Below are 18,432 nucleotides of genomic sequence, written 5' to 3' on the forward strand. Positions count from 1 at the left end.
AATACTGCATGGATTTTAACATATAGTTTCAGATGATGGACAAGTGTCTTTAAAGGTCTATCCATACAAGCAGACCATTAGAAAAGATAAAAAAAAAAGCCTACCAGATAATTTTTTTCTCCAGTTATTAAACTTATATGAATGTTACAAAGGACAATCAAGCTAATTATGGTAGGCATAAAAACTGATTGGGGAATAAAAAGGTTTATCTTGTACTTTTGATACTGTAAATTTCGAAATTATTGTGTGCATTTATTATTGTGATTTTATCATTTTGGACTAAAATGGGATTCTAATTTTTTGCGATATTGAGAAAAATCCTGTTTGACTTATATAAATAGTTTGAAAATGAGAGTTTAAATTATTGCAATAACAACCTGCCCACATTTTTGCAATAATAAAAACATCACAATAATTTCTGAATTTACAGTACCACAAGACATCTCTATTTTTAGCTCGCCTGGCCTAAAAGGCCAAGTGAACTTTTCTCATCACTTGGCGTCCGCCGTCGTTAACTTTTACAAAAATCTTCTCCTCTGAAACTATTGGGCCAAATTTTACCAAACTCAGCCACAATCATTATTGGGGTATTTACTTTAAAAAATGTGTCCGGAGAGCCGACCAACCAACCAAGATGGCCACCATGGCTAAAACAGAACATAGGGGGAAAATGTATATTTTGGCTTATAACTCTGAAACCGAGCCATTTGGAGCAAATCTAATATGAGTAAAAATGATCATCAAGTCAAGATCTATCTGCCCTGAAATTTTCAGACAAATTGGACAACCGGTTGTTAGGTTGCTGCCCCTGAATTGGCAATTTTAAGGAAATTTTGTCATTTTTGGTTATTATCTTGAATATTATTATAAATAGAGAAAAAACTGTAAACAGCAATAAAGTTCGGCAAACTAAGATCTACAAATAAGTCAACATGACCAAAATGGTCAGTTGACCCCTCAAGGATTTATTGCCCTATATAGTCATTTTTTACCAATTTTTTGTGAATTCGGTAATTTTTTGTAAATTTTACCAAATATTTTCCTCTGTAACCAATGGGCCAAGTTCATTACAGATAGAGATAATTGTAAGAGCCTCTAGTTATATTTATGTCAATATACAAACTACAACTATACAAAAAAAAAAAATAATAATACTGCATGGATGTCAACATACAGTCTCAGACAATAGACAAGTGTCTTTCAAGATCTGTCCATATAAGCAGGGCATTAAAAAAGAATAAAAAAACTACCAGATATTTTTACTCCTGTTGTTATTAATCTCATTAGAATGTAACAAATGACAATCAACTGAAGCCAATTAAGGTAGGCATTTGAAAAGATTGGGGAATAAAGATCAATAAAAAGGATGACCTTGTACTTTTAATATATAGATTAAACTAACTGACTGTACATTATTTGAAGTTTGGATAATTGTCGAAAAAATTTGTAAGGGTTCTGCGGAACCCAGTGTCTCGCCTACTTTTGCTGTAAATCGCAGGTTCAACAAAAATGAGGCAAAAAATCAATAAAAATATTCCTCTTGATACTATCCTATGATTGTAAGAAGGTTCTGTCCAAGTTTGGTAAAAATCTAGGACAGTTAATGAATCTAATAAATGTGTTGAAAACTTTAACTACAGACTGTATGTAATGTTAACTAGAAGAAAATCTAAGTCCATTTAAAAGTAAAATACAGAAAAAATGGAGTTATCTTTATTCAAAATTTACTAACTTATGATCATAAATAAGCTTCTGTCCAAGTTTGGTACAAACCCAGGATAGTTTAAGAAAGTTATTCAAATTTTAAAAACTTTTACCACAGAGTGAATGTAATGTTTTCCTGCAGAAAAACTAAGTCCATTTAAAGGTAAAATACGGAATAAATGGATTTATTATTTTATAAATTTTGCCTCTGGATACTATCTAATGATCATAAACAAGCATCTGTCCAAGTTTGGTACACACCAAGGATAGTTTAAGAAAGTTATTCAAATTCTAAAAACTTTAACCACAGAGTGAATGTTATGTTTCCCCGCAGAAAAAAACTAAGTCCATTTAAAAGTAAAATACAGAAAAAATGGATTTATTTTTTTATAAAATTTGCTTCTGGATACTATCTTATGATCATAAACAAGTGTCTGTCCAAGTTTGGTACAAACCAAGGATAGTTTAAGAAAGTTATTAAAATTCTAAAAACTTTAACCACAGAGTGAATGTAATGTTTCCCCGCAGAAAAAACTAAGTCCATTTAAAAGTAAAATACGGAAAAAATGGAATTTTATTTTTACAAAGTTTACTTCTGGATACTATCTTATGATCATAAACAAGCTTCTGTCCAAGTTTGGTAGAAATCCAGTATAGTTTAAGAAAGTTATTAAAATTTCAAAAACTTTAACCACAGAGTGAATATTTGTGGACGCCGCCAACGACGACGGAATGTAGGATCGCTTGGTCTTGCTTTTTCGACTAAAGTCGAAGGCTCGACAAAAATGCAACATTCTAACTAGAATAAATTAAACATGTATTTAAGAAAATGTGGGATATATGTTACTATTGCCTTTATTTAAGATGGCAAAATGAAGAAAAATAAAACAAAAGAAAAAGAAGTCAACTTAAAATTTAAAAAAAAGAGAGCATGTGTATACAATACGCAGACCTCTAATATTTGTGGCTGTTCGTTATAGAGTATATTTTTGGGTCGGGGATATGACAGTTATCAATTGTTTTATGTGTTTGAGCTTTTTATTTTGCCATTTAATGTGAGGATTCCTGTTTTTGAATTTTCCTTGGAATTCAGTAGTGTTGTTTTACTTTTTCATACAGCAACATCAACAATAGAACTTGAAGACACATTAGGGACAATGCAAAATACTGCAGGATATCAATGCAGCATTTGAGTCTCATCATAGTATGAACTACATGTAGAACACTGATGTGCATCCCAAAAATTATCTGATACAATTTTGAAATCAAGAAAAATATAATTAAATTATAATCGGCAATATATGTGTATTAGGCCAATAAGGAAGATTTCAAGAGACGAACTAAGTCCAGCATCAATATCAATAGTATTACTTTGAAGGGGAAAGAAATAAAGAAAACTACTAAGTAAATTGAATTTGACTAGGCACGTTTATTTCCTTACCCTTTACATATATGCATTACCTGTTTGTATCATAGAAAAGAATGCAGATATATATACATGTAAAATATACCTTTTCGTGAATTATAAATGTTGTTATAATCATCATTCATGTAAAAAAATCAATGGGTTAGAAATCTGGTAACCATCAAGCTTCTGTCCCTAACACTTGAAAATTGCTGGCCCAATGTCCAAACCTGCCACATTGGCGGATCCAGGGGGTGGGGGATTAGAACCCCCCTTTTTTGGGCCGATCAATGCATTTAAATGGGGACATATAGTTAGAACACCCCTCCCCCCTTTTTGAAATGGCTGGATCCGCCCCTGTGCCATTTGTATCAATCTAGTTTTTTGTTTGTTTAAGCTTTGTTAAGTATGTTTTGTTGGTATAAATATAACTTTAATATTTCTTATGAAGCACAAATCTTGAAATTTTATTGGTTATCTACCTGTAGATAGATAACACCCCATAATAAAAATAAGTCCCCCAAATTTAAAAAAAGTTGTAAAATAAAAATCCCCCTCCTCATAAAAAAAACCAACAACATCCAATTGAAAATTATCTGAGTCAAATTTTTTCATAATCTCGCCCCCTTTTCACCACAACTTCGATTGGATGTAGGGGGATATGACCTTGACCTATGAGATAATTCAGGATTTACATGCAACTCGTATATACGACCTATACTTTTGTGTTTGGTTCAATGCAGTGTTGTTAGATTCTTAACTTGTAATCTTAAACAAAAAATATTTTCAGGGTATTTTAATAAATTTATTAAGATTTTTATCAATTTTTGAACTTGACCTTAACTAGACGTAGTATTAATCGAAAATCAAATCGAATATTCATAATTTTCATTATGTGTAATCAAATGTCCATTTATGGTAATTACGATCCGATTTTAAAGTTATTGATTTATCACGACCCGAAAATCATGATGACTGACGGACGGACGGACGGGTCAAATGCATGACAACCCTGCAGTGCTTCTTTGTAGCGTGATGTATATGTTTGCTAGAGCCTGAGTGATAGATGTGAATTTCAGAATATCTATTGAGCTATAACTATTTCCCATTAAACTTGAAAAATATTAATCAAGTTTTCTGTTTCCTGTGAAACTTTGTAATTCTCACTTACATGTCTATAATTATATACACGGACATTTTCCGTGAATATAATTATGATGTTCCTGTCTACACGGTATTCCAGAATTGTATTTGTTTTACTTGGGGAAAACAATCGATATCTTTCTTTAATCTATTTGACAAAAATCATCCTGTTATATGAGGGTGTGTACGGGAATAACAGAAAGAGAATAAAGAGCAAAAATCATGATAATAAGAAGGGGGGGCAAAAATATAAATAATAACCGCATAAATTTTAAAAGAATTAGGGTTTACAGTAACATATATGCTGGTTACAGGAAAAACTGCAATGTCCTGAATACAGTTATCAAGTAATTACATAAAAGCCGTTTAAAAAGTTGGATAATGAGCATTTTTTTCCTTTAAGATATCAAATTAAGGACCATGTCTTTTGTTAAGGTTTTGTACAGGGTTTGTAGCAAATCGTTATGATAGCTTTGGGCTTTATTAACATTATCTTGCATGACTGCTATCCCAAACGTCTTCGTTTTAACTCCTTACTGACACGTACTTGGTGTGGAATCAGCAGATACCAATTTTAAGTCGTTGGTTTTACACAGGCAAGCCATATATAATTGCATACATCCATTGACACTTCATTTATCATTTATGGATAGTTGCCTCATACATGTAGGCAACGAGGTCGAAATTTTATACATATGCTCAAAATTCGGATTTGTGGATGTATCTTTCCTTAAGACAGAAATACACAACTTTTTTGTTTTAAAAGATAAACACAAGCTTTTTGTTATATTATTTGTAAATTCTGTTTTATATTAATGTAGTTTAAATTTGTGCAATTTTTTTTTTCTTCAAATAACTCATATTTATCAAATGTTCACGAATGTAGAAAAAATTTTTGCTGTATATTTATGTAAATTAGAACACCTGACCGTCTTACGTAATCAAACCAAATGGCATTTTAAAAAAGAATGTTTTCCCGTGATAAGTCGTAGTTTGGCGTCGCGAAAATGACAATATCTCCCATGTAACTGCAAGACACCACGTATATATACAAATATAACCAGCATGAAGGACTCCTCCAGGTGCTGGAGTTTCTCGCTCCATTGGTGACTTTCGACTGTTTTCTGCTCTATGGTCGGTTTGTTCTCTTTGACCATGTTGACACATTCCCCATTTCCGTTCTCAATTTCAATATAAAAAAATACATGCATCTTTATTTGGGAAAAAAACAAAAAAACAATTTTGGTTATGGCAAATACATAGTCAAAACAAACATAATGAAAATAGTAGGTAGGCGGAAATATTTATATTAACTGCAAAAGATAATCTAATTAACGATCCTAGTATCCTAGTATCAACTAGCTGCAGCTGTGTATGGCAGAATTTTGGGTCTTCAAATACTTTCCAACTTAGAAACTTGTTTGCATGTTTTTATTTTTTTTATTCGAGCGATACTGATGAGTCTTTTGTAGACAAAACACTCTTTTGCATACACAATTGTAATCCTGCAGCATCTACCATGAGTTCATTCTGGTTGGTCATTTCTCTGTTTCCGTCTTCGATCGTAGAGCACGCATCCAACCTGCAACATACTAAAGTTGTTGACCAACGGCGGACCCATGAGGTTGTAGAGGGCGTATTGTCCCGCTGCGCAATGCGTACGCCCATTTCGATTTTAACATAAAATCGCTCCTTAAAATATCGTCTCGCTTTGCTCGGCAGTGTTAAAAATCAAGCCCCTTTTTATGAATCATGAATCCGCAACACGAACCTTGAAAAAATAAAACAATTACCAAAAAAACACAATTCGTGTTCTGATTCTGAAGGGTATAAGAAGAGTTCCTTCTCTACATGAAATTAAGACAAACTTGAAACATCCTGGACATGCAGCTGTATATAAATTAATTATAAAAATAAGAAGCTTCTCAATATATATATATATATATATAGACGCTCGGAGGGTCCACTTCAGTCCTGTATGTACAAGGTGATATATATATGAACTGCCGCTGGAATACCTAGGTCACCTTTTCAAGCTTGAAATTCAAAATATGTGAATAGCTCGGGAAAGTTATCAGAATTATATATGATAAGGTCAACTTATTAATAAGTTTTTTTTTGGGGGGGGGGGGGGTAACTTCCTATTATTGGGTATACGGGGATGTGCCAAAAATATGGGTCATAATTTTGCGAGATTTTATATAAGAATGACCCAATCGGAACAACTCGGCCTTTCTGGTTGCACGAAGAAATAACTATTGTACTGCGTAGCGAGAATGGCCGAGTAGTTACGATTGAAGAATGACCCTCCTTTTTAATGACATCCTATATTAAAATGCATTTACGTTTGATAACGGTATATTGATTTGGGGTATGATCTACATATCACATATATATATATAAATATGCTATTGAGAATCTTACATTATTAATGGTCAATTATTATATTTAAAAATTAAATCAATTCATTTGAAAGTTAAAAATGAACCCCGGAAATTTGTCTCCTGATTTGATCTTCAATAATGTTTTGACGTCATATTTTAAAAATCTATAATACTAAAATTACGAAGTCCAATTTTTCAGCCTTCATCACGTAAAAACGACGAATCAAAGAATTCAACTTTATATATCACTAATATAGTACAAAGGTGTAGATTGAAAATTACACCAATCCAGGCCCTTTTGTTTTCCACGTAATTAATATTGCCAATAATTAAGAAGTTCCGGGTCGAGTCCGATACCGATACCAATAGTATATTCACCTGTTACCTATTACCTAATCTGTACGTTCCGCATCTGACAGGCGCACCACCAAACGGTGTATTCAGGGTTAATATGCTATATACACGGGTCATAATCACAGGGTTGACACTACTAAATTGTCAAATAGCTACCTATTGTAGTATTTTAATCAGTAAGACTTTCTAAGATAACAAGACTAAAAATAAGGAACAGTTTTCAATTTGTTAGTAGGCATACATGAAGTTTTTGAAATCTAAATTATATGAAAAGGGTGTATAATGGGGTTACAGAATAAATTTGAAACCCAGCGTCCCTAGCAATCAAGTATTGGAGTCCCCCTCCGAGAAAAGACGTTTACTATAATATGTATATATATATTTGACACCATACGGCCTTCAACAATGATCAAGTTCAATATACTCCTCCGAGTCCATGTCCGCGTTAAAAAGGTCCAAAATGACAAATAAACACGAGAAATTATCAATTAATCAGATATCTCGAATAATCGGAGTAAATATTTGGGACGACAAAATGTTGTCATATCTAAATTCGTCATGTTTCAAAACAGACGTGTCAATAGCGATCAATTTTTACGTCACTCAGATAATTTCTAAAAATAGAAAATATAATATTAATGCGCTAGAATCTAATCCGTCGCATTAAAAATATTAGCTTTGCTTAAATAATGCTGCAGACAAAACCTACATATGAAAAAATTGTGTACGGAATTTAGAATAACCCATGCATATTTGTTTTAATTTTACGTGATTTTTATGAAAAATCGTCAAGATATTGCACTATGTGTTCCTGTACATTCAGATTTGTGTTTAGATGGTAATGCGTCATATTTGTCAACAAGAAAGGAAGATGAAAGTATAATATTGTGAATTTCTCGAATACACATTAATTGGGAACATCGACACTTAGCCACATGGTAGAAATGGACGAACTTATAGCAATAAATGTGCGATACGAAGGGGACAACGAAGCTTCACAAATATTTCAACTAAATCCAAAGACACAATGGCGAGATCTGGAAGCCATGGTAAAGTCAGAAATCTTATGTCATATGACCTCTTTATGAAAGTCGTCAAACATAGTTCTAATTTAACATGATTTGTATTATTGATAACGTTGTATTTAAATAAATACATTATTCAGATGTGATCTGTATTTCTGTACTTTAAAATGAAAGTTGAATTCGTAATTAGCATATTGCTCAATCAGCTGATCAAGATGCAGATTCAAGGCAAAGGGATTTTTTTTTATGTATACCTGTTTAGATTAAGAGTTGTCCAGCTATATATATCAATCCCCAATGTTGGTATTTTTGTAGGTAAATTCATTTCACCTCTCATAGAGTTCATATTTCATGTATTTACCTTGTACAATGTATCTAAATAAAGAACTATAGTCACCCATTTTGACAAAGTACTGCACACAGTAATTTCATAATATTTTGAATAAAGCTTCAACTTAATTCTTAATTGTTTTTTTGCTCAACTTCTTCTTTGTACTGCAAGACTGTCAAACATGTTAATATTCACCAAAAAAAGTTGAACGTTTGTTGTGTTTTAAATTTATCATCAAATGAATAAAATCATGAAAATAAAATAATAAATCTGATGTCAACATTTATGATGTTAAATTTAAAGATTTTGAATGTAGATATTTTGTGAAACCAAATTTAATTCAGACATGACAGACATTTTCATAAGTCATAAATATCAGGAATTAGACAGAAGATAGAACATGACTCAGGCTTACATTTAATCTAAAACACTTACATGTACATAATATGATAACATTTATTGTTCATGTACATTGTATGTTGTCTTTCAGTTGAAGGTCCAGTATGACTGTGAAAATGTAGAAGTGTTTTACGTTGATACAGATGGTGATTATGTAAGTATTAATGCTTATTTCTTCCTGGTCATGACAAAATGTATCGTTAGATAATTTAATAGATTAGCTGTTGTCTGCTCTGGGGATGGGTTGTTGTCTCTTTGACATATTCCTCATTTCCATTCTCAATTTTATTAATTACTTGTCAGTCCCAATTACTTGTTTACCTTATAATTAGATGGTAGTTGATGGATACACAACATTCTATTCACTATTCTGTACTTTTCGCTCCAAAAATTATCTGAAAAACTAACTGAAAGATTAAAATACCAACAATTGATAAGCTTTTCCAAAGTTGTTTGTTGTAGTAAACACATGACATATAATGTGTTATAATCATTTTAATACTAGCAATAGAAACCCCAACAAAATATTTTGGGGATTTCAGATGTCATGAAAAGTAAGCAGATCCTGCTTCACCAATGGCAATCATCATGTCATTCATTGTTATTGCAATGTTACAGTTAAAAGTTTTTCTAGCTAGGTTATTAATATTAAAAATCTCACTTTCAGCAGGCACCTGTTACATGTGTATATTATAATGACTTCTTGCTCACAATCTGTTTTGCTTTTCTTATTTAGATTATTTTAAGCAGTCAAGAAGAGTTAGAAGAAGCTTTCAAAGTAAGTAGATTGATAAAAACTTTTAAGTAGAGATTCAGTTTCATCAGCTTTTATGAAATGTTAAGAGTTGTCAGATCAGTGTGTCATTCTCATTCATTATATAATTAAAAATCTACAGGTAAGATCAGACATGAAGACAGGTTAAGTTGTATTTACCTTAGCTTTAACATGTTTAAGGTTAAGGTGGTACCAAACACTGCAAGGAGATAACTCTGTAAAATCAGCCAAACGTTTTAATTACGTTGTGTTGTTAAGGGAATATTTAGCTTCTCAATGATCAAAATTAGTATTTGTCAAACTGCTCTATAACCAGTGAAATTTTTCTGATAAAACGGTTGGTTCAAATTTTTTGAAATTTTTATATTTTTGTCAAAGGGTCAAAGAAAATACTTTGTTCAAATTTATGAAAATTAAACGAGCCAAATTAATTTTAGTGAAGGTGACCTGTGTTGGGTAGCACCTTAAGAAAGTTCAAGTTGCATATTAATTTATTAAAACTATGCAGTAAATGTGCAATCTTGCGTAATTATCTCCAGCGAAAACACATTGAAATAGGAAGGGGGGTTCATCTGTCCAGGCTTGTTATTGCTATCAGGTGTGGTCCGACTTTTTAAGCAATGTCTTAGATATATGTTCAAAAATCAGTGCTGATAAATATTTTTTAACAATTTACATGATTTATGCCCCTTGAAAATGAATTATACAGAAAATTGCATTGCATTTGCTCTGAAGCCTTCATTTTTCTAACATGTCTAAGATATTTATAAATTGTTTTAAAGAACAAATTAGTGTTTAATTAAGTTTTTGCCTTTTTTACTTGGATAGATAAAATAATATAGGGAGATTGGAACTCTGTTCTTTTATTAAAGATTTGATATGTTATGAGGGGGAGGACATGGGTAAGGGAGACAGGGAGAAAGGGGTGGGAGAAAGGAAAAAGGGGGTAGGAGAAAGGAGAGGAAGGCTGGGAGAAAGGAGAAAAAGTTGGAGAAAAAAATAAAATATGAAGAAAAAAAAATATCTCTCTTTTTTCCGGTAAATTAAAAAAAAAATAAGGAGAAGAGGGATAGGAGAAAGGAGAAGAGGGGTGGGAGAAGGGAGAAGGGTACCCCTTGACCTCCCCCTCTGTTATGTATTTTGTGATGTTTTATGGCAAATAATAGCAATAGCTGAAACATTTCTGTAATTCTTTTTCCAGGTTGCACAGAATTGCTCCAGTACTTTACATCTAAAACTGAGAAATTTCACAGGACAACCAGTAGATCCGGAAACACACAGGGGAGATAATTCTCCACAGACACCAGGTGGTGACACTGATGTAAAGATAATGATGGAATCTTCTGTTGACCCAAGATCTGAACCTCAGCAGAACACAGAAGCTCAGAAAGAACAAGAAGGAGATTCCTGTTCTAGTGAGACAGAGTTAGCGAAATTAGAAATGTGGTAATGAACTCTGTTTTTTCAGTATCCAATACTTATTGATCTTTTGTAGGCACTGCTGTGTACACAATTTAAAAATATTTTCTGAACCTAACAAACATCCTAAGAAATTTATATATAAGTGCTTGCAACAACCCTCAGAACTGGTTTGTCCTATACATAATCTAGTTTGACTATTAACTTTGAATCTACAGTATCCAAGCTTAGAATTTATTGGTCTTATAGAGGTGAACCTCGAATGGTCGGCCTATTGTTGAGTGGAAAGACTGATATTCATGTTTTCTTATCTATATATTGGTCTAATGTCTGTCTCATTTTCTGTGTACAAAAAGTGTTTACTAATTAGAAATATTGTGAATGCCAAAAACATGAAAAGAAATGATACTGATAGCAGTTTAATAAAGGCATTGATCTCTTCTGTTTTGTAAATTTAGACATTTTCTTTAAAATACACAGGCTCCATGAAGACAGTAAGCCATTGATTAGATCTAAAGAAGTAGAAAAACAAATGGCACGTACAGTTGACATTGTTACTCCATCAGAAGATGAGAAGAAGGAGGCTGGAGAAGTGAAGCCATCTGATGGACAGAAAGATGAAGAGACTGGAGTAGTTTATGTCAAGGTACTAATAGTTTTCAGCTGAATTTCAAAAGGCCATGTGATCAGTATTTGGATGTTGAATTATAAGAACTTGTGAGCATAAAACCAAAATGTCCCAAAGATTACAGCAAAATCATCCAAGGTCAACATTGGCTGAAGGAGCTGACAACATATTTTTTGTAACTCCTAATAGAAGATCTCTGGAAACTTTAATATAAACAATCATATTATTTCTGTTCTTGTAATATTTGTGCATGGGAGAAATATTATATTATATGAACTTCTATTCCCTGACAGAGTTGCATATAATCATTTTAAATTCTAATGCAACAACGTTTGTAACGTTCATTTTGATTGGATAACGTCACTTATTTACATGGCATCAATTGACAATTGATGCTATGGGACGTACGCGCAAGCGCAGACGGCATATGACAGATTTTAAATACATGTTTTAACGTTGTTTTCTATCAGTTTCATTAGAATGGAGATAACAATATTGTATTTTAAGCTCCCAAAGAATACAGCTAACGCGTCACCAGTAAACATAATTTGCGACCATCAAATCCCCAATTGATGCCGTCGGAGCTTAAAATACAATACAGTTATCTCCTAATTTGTATTAACCAGAATTATTAGTAAATATCAGCAGTTTATGTTTTCAATGTTTTAGCCAAAGACAAAAAGTTAGAAAGTCTGAAAAGACATTAGAACATGATCGCATGTATAAAAGACGCCATTGTAAAAGTGCAGAGAGGTCACGACGACTCAGATATGAAGAAGAGGCTGAAACTTCAGATGATGCTGCTATGCCGTATGATGTGTTCATCAAATACATGCAACAGGTATGCTTTTTCAAAACACAAATACTCAGAGTATTAGTTTATGTGGCAATTTGATTTAAGGATGTTTACTTGTCATGTTTTGGATTTTTTGTCAGATTTTCGAAATCCTCTGGTTTTATCCATTTAAATGCCTTAAAAAATTTGCCCATGAACCCCCATATTTCTTTTTATAAATCTTTTCCATGTATGATTATAAGCCATTTGTAAAAGTATCATAGAATTTTATTTATTTTTTAATAGTTTTTGAGAACTTTATCTGGTCAATGATAAAGCTATGAAAAATCAAGAGAGAACATTTTCCTGCCAAAATTCCAATGGCTAATATCTCAAAAACAAGCACATTGACCCCTATATTTTTTTGGCTTTTTTTATTCTTCAATTAATCCCCTATCAATATATAGTAGTTTTATGAAAAGTTATTTATTATGAAGCTGAGCAGCAAACATCCTTAAATGGACACAAGTCTGTGCTGACAACTTCTAGCCCTGCACTAACCTGTCAATAGTCCAAATTGATTTCCTTATAATTGTCTAGTAATAATTAAAGTTAGTAAGATTTTAATTGAATGTTTATCCTTCAGGGATCACCACAGAAATGTTTTGAAGGATGGAGCTCATTAAAAGATATTTGAAGAGCTAAACAAAATATTTATTAATTGTAAACAGTTTGCAGTAAAGTTCTCTTGATAGCATATATACATGTATGTCTGTACAAAAATGTCTCTGAATTGTAGTTTTTTTTTAAATATCAATGAAATGATACTGCTTTAAGTTTATTCTCTAATCTTATCTCATGATATGATTTCAAAAATGTAAGGCTTATCTTGAGAAAATGATTGATTAATAGTGTTTTTACACCACTTTGAGAAAAATACAAAGTGCAAATCCTTTATTACATGTACTTGTATGTCTGACACTCCTTCTTTATTACAGTTAAAACTTGAATTGAGAACAGAAATTGTAAGAGATGTTACCAGGAAAACAGTGAAACAAGTATTGAAAGGATTAGATGGAGCAGTGATCCAGTCAATGAAGGGAGGTAACCCTGATACTACTGTAGAAACACCTGCATCCCCAACAAAGACAGAAGATACTCCTATCTCATCACCAGTAAAGAACAAAGAAGTGGGAACAGTAGAAGGAACAACTTCACATCGTATGTATCAATCAAACAATATTATTATAAACAAAAATGCAAAAACAACAACAGAAATTTATCAACATTTAAAAAAATATAACAAAAAAAACAGAAACAAAGGATATATTCAAATTTTGTCTGATTGAAAATGTTAAACATCTGTTTTGATAAAAGCTAGAATTTAACTGCAGATTGAAAATAAAATGTTTGATCAGACGATTTGATCTTTTTCTGTATGAAACTGATGATTTTTTTTTATTAAATTAACTTTGTTTACTGCCAAGTAAACAATTAAATTCTACCATTAAAAATTAAATGTTTACTGATCTGCAATTTTGGTATAATGGTAATATCCTACAATAAAATTGTAAATGGAAATGGGGAATGTGAATACATAGATTTCTTCATATACTGTCTAATACTATTGTTAGTGAGACAAACTTACAGATCAAAGTTGTGTAATGTAGAAATACTTTATGTCTAGGAATTTTCACATGTCTTATATCCTGGTAAGCATATTACAGCAAATTTGACCCTACATGGACATTTCACTGTCAATTAAAATGCATTGTACAAGGCTGTGTAACACATTAAGATTAAGCTGACCCTTCTAAAACTAGAATCACAAACAAAACATAATAATTAAATCTATTACTCTTTAAGTATTGTACAAAAATGTGGTGTGTCGTTACTCATAATATTCAGAGGTTGGGCATTCTTGATCAAGTATTATTATTTTGTGTGTATACTTTCTTTTTTTTCTGTGACGTATTAAATTTATATTCAGATCCAGTTTGTCACATCTTGTTATCAATTTTATTTGGCAATCGTCAATGGCAGTCAGCAGGGTTAAAGAACATCAGTTGTTCGACCTGTTAGTCAAATGCGTTTTGTTTAAATATACTTTTTCACTTTTTTTGGTCTTTTGGAAAATGTTGTTTGTGCTGTTTTTAGACCCTTCTACAACGAAATTTGTTTGACATGCACACATATAAAAATTGCGATTTTTTATCCAACGCAATCATAGGTTTGAACGTAGTTTTCAATTTAGACTCGTTTACTTTCTTTACAGCAATATACTACCATGAGCATGTAACCTGTGATTTCTGTGAGAGGACCATTGTAGGAGCTAGATACAAATGCTGGTATGTTTATGAAATGTAAAAACAAATTCTTTTGACACATTGCTATTTCCATGCATTTTATATGCATTGAGCAGGGTTCTATGGAAATCCTATTTCTATGAATTTAAAAACTGCTACAAAAATAACATACTTCCTTTAAATAACCCGACAAAAATTCTAAACAATTGTTGAGAAAGCTAAAATTCAAACTTCAGTTTGATTTGTTCAAAGAAAATCACACAATTTTATCTTATTGCTTTATAAAAGAAATAGATTGAGGCCATATGCATGTATGATGCCATATATGCATGTATGTAAATAATCTATGTTAAAAGAAATGGAAAAAAAATTAATACTTATTTTGATATAAGGGCTATTCCATTAAGAAGGTCAGAAGGGAATTTAAAAAAATCCATACAACCAAGAACCATTTTTCAGATAAAAATGCATATAAATGGTAATAGACGCATACTGAAATAGATACCTGATCCACATTCAATGATTAAACTTCCCTTCCTACCCTCCCACATACATTTTAATGGAATAGTCTTGATTTGATTTTCTTAAATGTGCATGATTTCATTGATTATTTAACAGTAAAATTTATCCATTCAAATCTTTATTTCTTTTTCTTTTGTAGTAATTGTAGTGATTATGATTTATGTGAAGAATGTGAGGCCATCCACGGAGTTCATGACCCCAATCATGTGTTCCTGAAGATTAGACGACCAGTTAGACTCCGCAATAAAACTCCTCTTCTTAAACAGATAATTTACAGATCATCTTCAACTGAACATATTGAAGCCAGACAACCATTGTTTGAAAGTGCTGAAAAATTACTGAAAGCTAAAATGGATAAGTAAGTTTACGTTTAACTTTGTTTTGATGGTTTGTCAGTGAGAATAAAATTTTATGATAAACTACTTTTTAATTAAATCGTGTGTCCAGTCTTTGTTTGAAAAGCTTGGGCAACTCTTTTCTTCATTTCTGATTATATTACATGTATTACATCAACCAAAAAAAAATCCCATGTAGGAAGTTGATTCATAATCATTTCTGAGATACAAATTGTTAGGATAAAAATGAACCAAGAATTATCCATGAAAATACAATTTCGGCTCAATCTTAGAAAATTGGTTCCCATGAAAATAAATGAAACCAGAGTGAAATATGGTAAGGGACAACATCAAAAGATCAATGTAAGATAACAAAGTTAATTCAAATAGTTTAGGGGTGGTGGGGTTGAACTGCTGCAAGATGTGGTTATCTGACATTGATTTTTACATATATCTATATGGGTCAATCAATTTTTCCCAAATTAAGTTAGGGGGGGGGGGCAGTGAAAAAACTATGTGAATTAAGTTTTTTATCCTTCATTGAACTTTTGATGTTGTCCCTAACAGGTTCCATATTTTGACCACATTGTTCCCTAATTTTATGCTATTTTCATATTTCCTGAGGGATGTGAGAAATTTATTATCACTAGGGTAATATCTACCCTCAGTAAATGATTGGTCCAAATTTAAGTATGACATAAAAATTTCTTGATTTCTTCTAAATTTCTTATTGTGACTTCTTGCAAAAAGGTGTTCATGTCTGATGACATCACTTTATAGAAAGAACACAACTTTCTGCAAATCTTTGAAAAAGAAGGATAAAAATTAATAGAGAAACAGATTCCATCACTATAACACAACAGTTTTAAATTTTTAATCGTTTTTAGCTCTGCAAGCCCCATGCTTTAAATATTAAAATTTAAATATCTCGAGTAGAGAAATATTGTAATACACTTGTTGCAGTGAAGGATTTTATATTTCCAACATTGTATTATGAAAGCATGTAATTATACTTCTTTCATTCAAATTTAGATTAAAGACTCAGCTATCGCACAAACAAGACAAACTGAGGAAAAAGGAAGAAAAAATAATGAGAAAACAAAAAAGGAAAGAAGATAGACTTCAACAGTGGTTAGAATCTTCAAAACATGATGTTATGCAAGTCAGACATGCAACTGTGTAAGTATAAGAGAGAGAAAGAGAGAGAATGAATTACATGTATAGGAAAGTGGAGAAAGAGAGACAGAATGAGTGATTTATGAATGTAGAACTTCAGCAGTTGTTATATTCTTTTAAGAATGATGTTATATACAAGTCTGCATATACAACAGGGAAAAACTAAGTTAAAAAGAAAGAGAGAATGAGTGATAGAATTCAAGAGAGAGAGAGAGAGAAAAAGGAATTAATGTACCATACTTGATGTAATTATAACTCATAAATGCAGCTGTGAACATACATATTTAATGGGTTTTTGAAATAAAAATAGGCTATTGATTAAGGGGTGTATGGAGGGCATATTGCTGCCTAACAGTGTCCGTTCATTAACATGAAAACACTTTGAAGAATTTTTTCAAATCTAGATATTTTTACACATATGTTGGTTTAAAATTCAGAATATTGGAAATTTTGCAAATTGATGCCAAATGCATCATGGACCATTATTTTTCAGTGAACTTTTATTGGCTGCTTATTATACCCCCGCTTTAAAAAAGGGGGGTATACTGTTTTACCTCTGTCTGTCAGTCCGTCCGTCAGTCAGTCAGTCCGTCCCATGAAACTTTCGTCACATTTTTCTCAGGAACTACAATACAAGGATTTCTGAAATTTGGTTTCAGGGTTTATCTAAGACAGCTATACCGTGTGATGCGTTTTCAGATTGATCACTTGACAACTTCCTGTTTACCGAACACTTGCATATTTTTACACTATTAATATTATCCACTTGCGGCGGGGGTATCATCAGTGAGCAGTAGCTCGCAGTTTCACTTGTTTCTCCTATGCTGTTACTATACCATGCTAGTTGTAATATAACATTCAAATGTGTTAGTTCATAGTTTTACACAAATTATGGTTTAAATTTCAGAATATTGAGAATTTTGCAAATTGTAAAGAAAATTATTTTTCAGTGAACTTTTAATGGCTGCTGATTTCTTGTATGATGTAACTATACCAGATGGAACCAGAGTACAACCAGGAACCAGACTAATGAAAACTTGGAGAATAAGAAATGCAGGAACATCTAAATGGACTGATTCAACAAAGGTACATTTATATAAACTACTATATAACTGTAGCTCTTCCATATTTTATTTGCCTTTCTCAAATTAGGAGGTTATGCTGTGGTTTCTGTTGCTTACGTTTTCGTCTATTTATAAACAAGCAATTATTACTGAAAGCAATATTGGTTATTCCTATTTGCCTTGTGTTTATATACTCATTTATATACAAGTTATTTGCCTAAGAAAGGACTTAAATGTTCATTGCTAATGAAGAGCAAGTGCAAAGGAGTAGGTTCTTTTGAATTATATAGCATTATTAAACATTTCCTTGATTATATTTTAGCTGAAAGTAGTCTATGATTGTATACCAACTGTTCGTAAGGAAGAAAATGTACCAAAATTGAAACCAGCAGAAGAAGGCGAGATAACTGTTGAACTTGTAGCTCCTCAAAAACCAGGTAGGCCTATTCCATTAAAACATACATACAATCGTCAGGGAAATTTCATGGATGAATGAGTGCTTAGAATATTTTTTACAATGAAAATGGAGGTGGAATAAAAAAAAAAGCCTTTATTAAATTTTACCAAGTGTGTTCAGATGAAACATTTTTAGTTCTGAATAGAAGAAGCAGTGTCGTAGCACCTGATTGTTAACCAGACACATTCTAATTGCTGTTCGACCAAATTCTTTGAAGACATATTTTTGAT

General features: G+C 31.9%; 2 protein-coding genes across 2 annotated transcripts in view; both read left to right on the forward strand.

The window, feature by feature from the left end:
* The first annotated feature begins 7,797 nt into the window (after positions 1 to 7,797).
* On the forward strand, positions 7,798 to 11,606 carry LOC134701245 (uncharacterized). The gene is made up of 5 exons (XM_063562374.1): positions 7,798 to 8,039; positions 8,837 to 8,899; positions 9,482 to 9,523; positions 10,722 to 10,966; positions 11,420 to 11,606. Exons 1-5 carry the CDS (start codon positions 7,926 to 7,928, stop codon positions 11,604 to 11,606), a joined length of 651 nt encoding a protein of 216 aa, XP_063418444.1. The 5' UTR covers positions 7,798 to 7,925.
* Positions 11,607 to 11,673: 67 nt separating this feature from the next.
* Positions 11,674 to 18,432, forward strand: part of LOC134701246 (next to BRCA1 gene 1 protein-like) — a 40,070-nt gene continuing 33,311 nt past the window's right edge. Inside the window, exons 1-8 of the mRNA XM_063562375.1 lie at positions 11,674 to 11,705; positions 12,237 to 12,408; positions 13,341 to 13,563; positions 14,618 to 14,690; positions 15,310 to 15,528; positions 16,538 to 16,684; positions 17,632 to 17,767; positions 18,068 to 18,182. Coding sequence (XP_063418445.1) covers positions 11,674 to 11,705; positions 12,237 to 12,408; positions 13,341 to 13,563; positions 14,618 to 14,690; positions 15,310 to 15,528; positions 16,538 to 16,684; positions 17,632 to 17,767; positions 18,068 to 18,182 — 1,117 coding nt within the window. The remainder of the gene's footprint in view (positions 11,706 to 12,236; positions 12,409 to 13,340; positions 13,564 to 14,617; positions 14,691 to 15,309; positions 15,529 to 16,537; positions 16,685 to 17,631; positions 17,768 to 18,067; positions 18,183 to 18,432) is intronic.

Source organism: Mytilus trossulus, unplaced genomic scaffold, assembly GCF_036588685.1.
Source record: "Mytilus trossulus isolate FHL-02 unplaced genomic scaffold, PNRI_Mtr1.1.1.hap1 h1tg000234l__unscaffolded, whole genome shotgun sequence".
NCBI lineage: Eukaryota > Metazoa > Mollusca > Bivalvia > Mytilida > Mytilidae > Mytilus > Mytilus trossulus.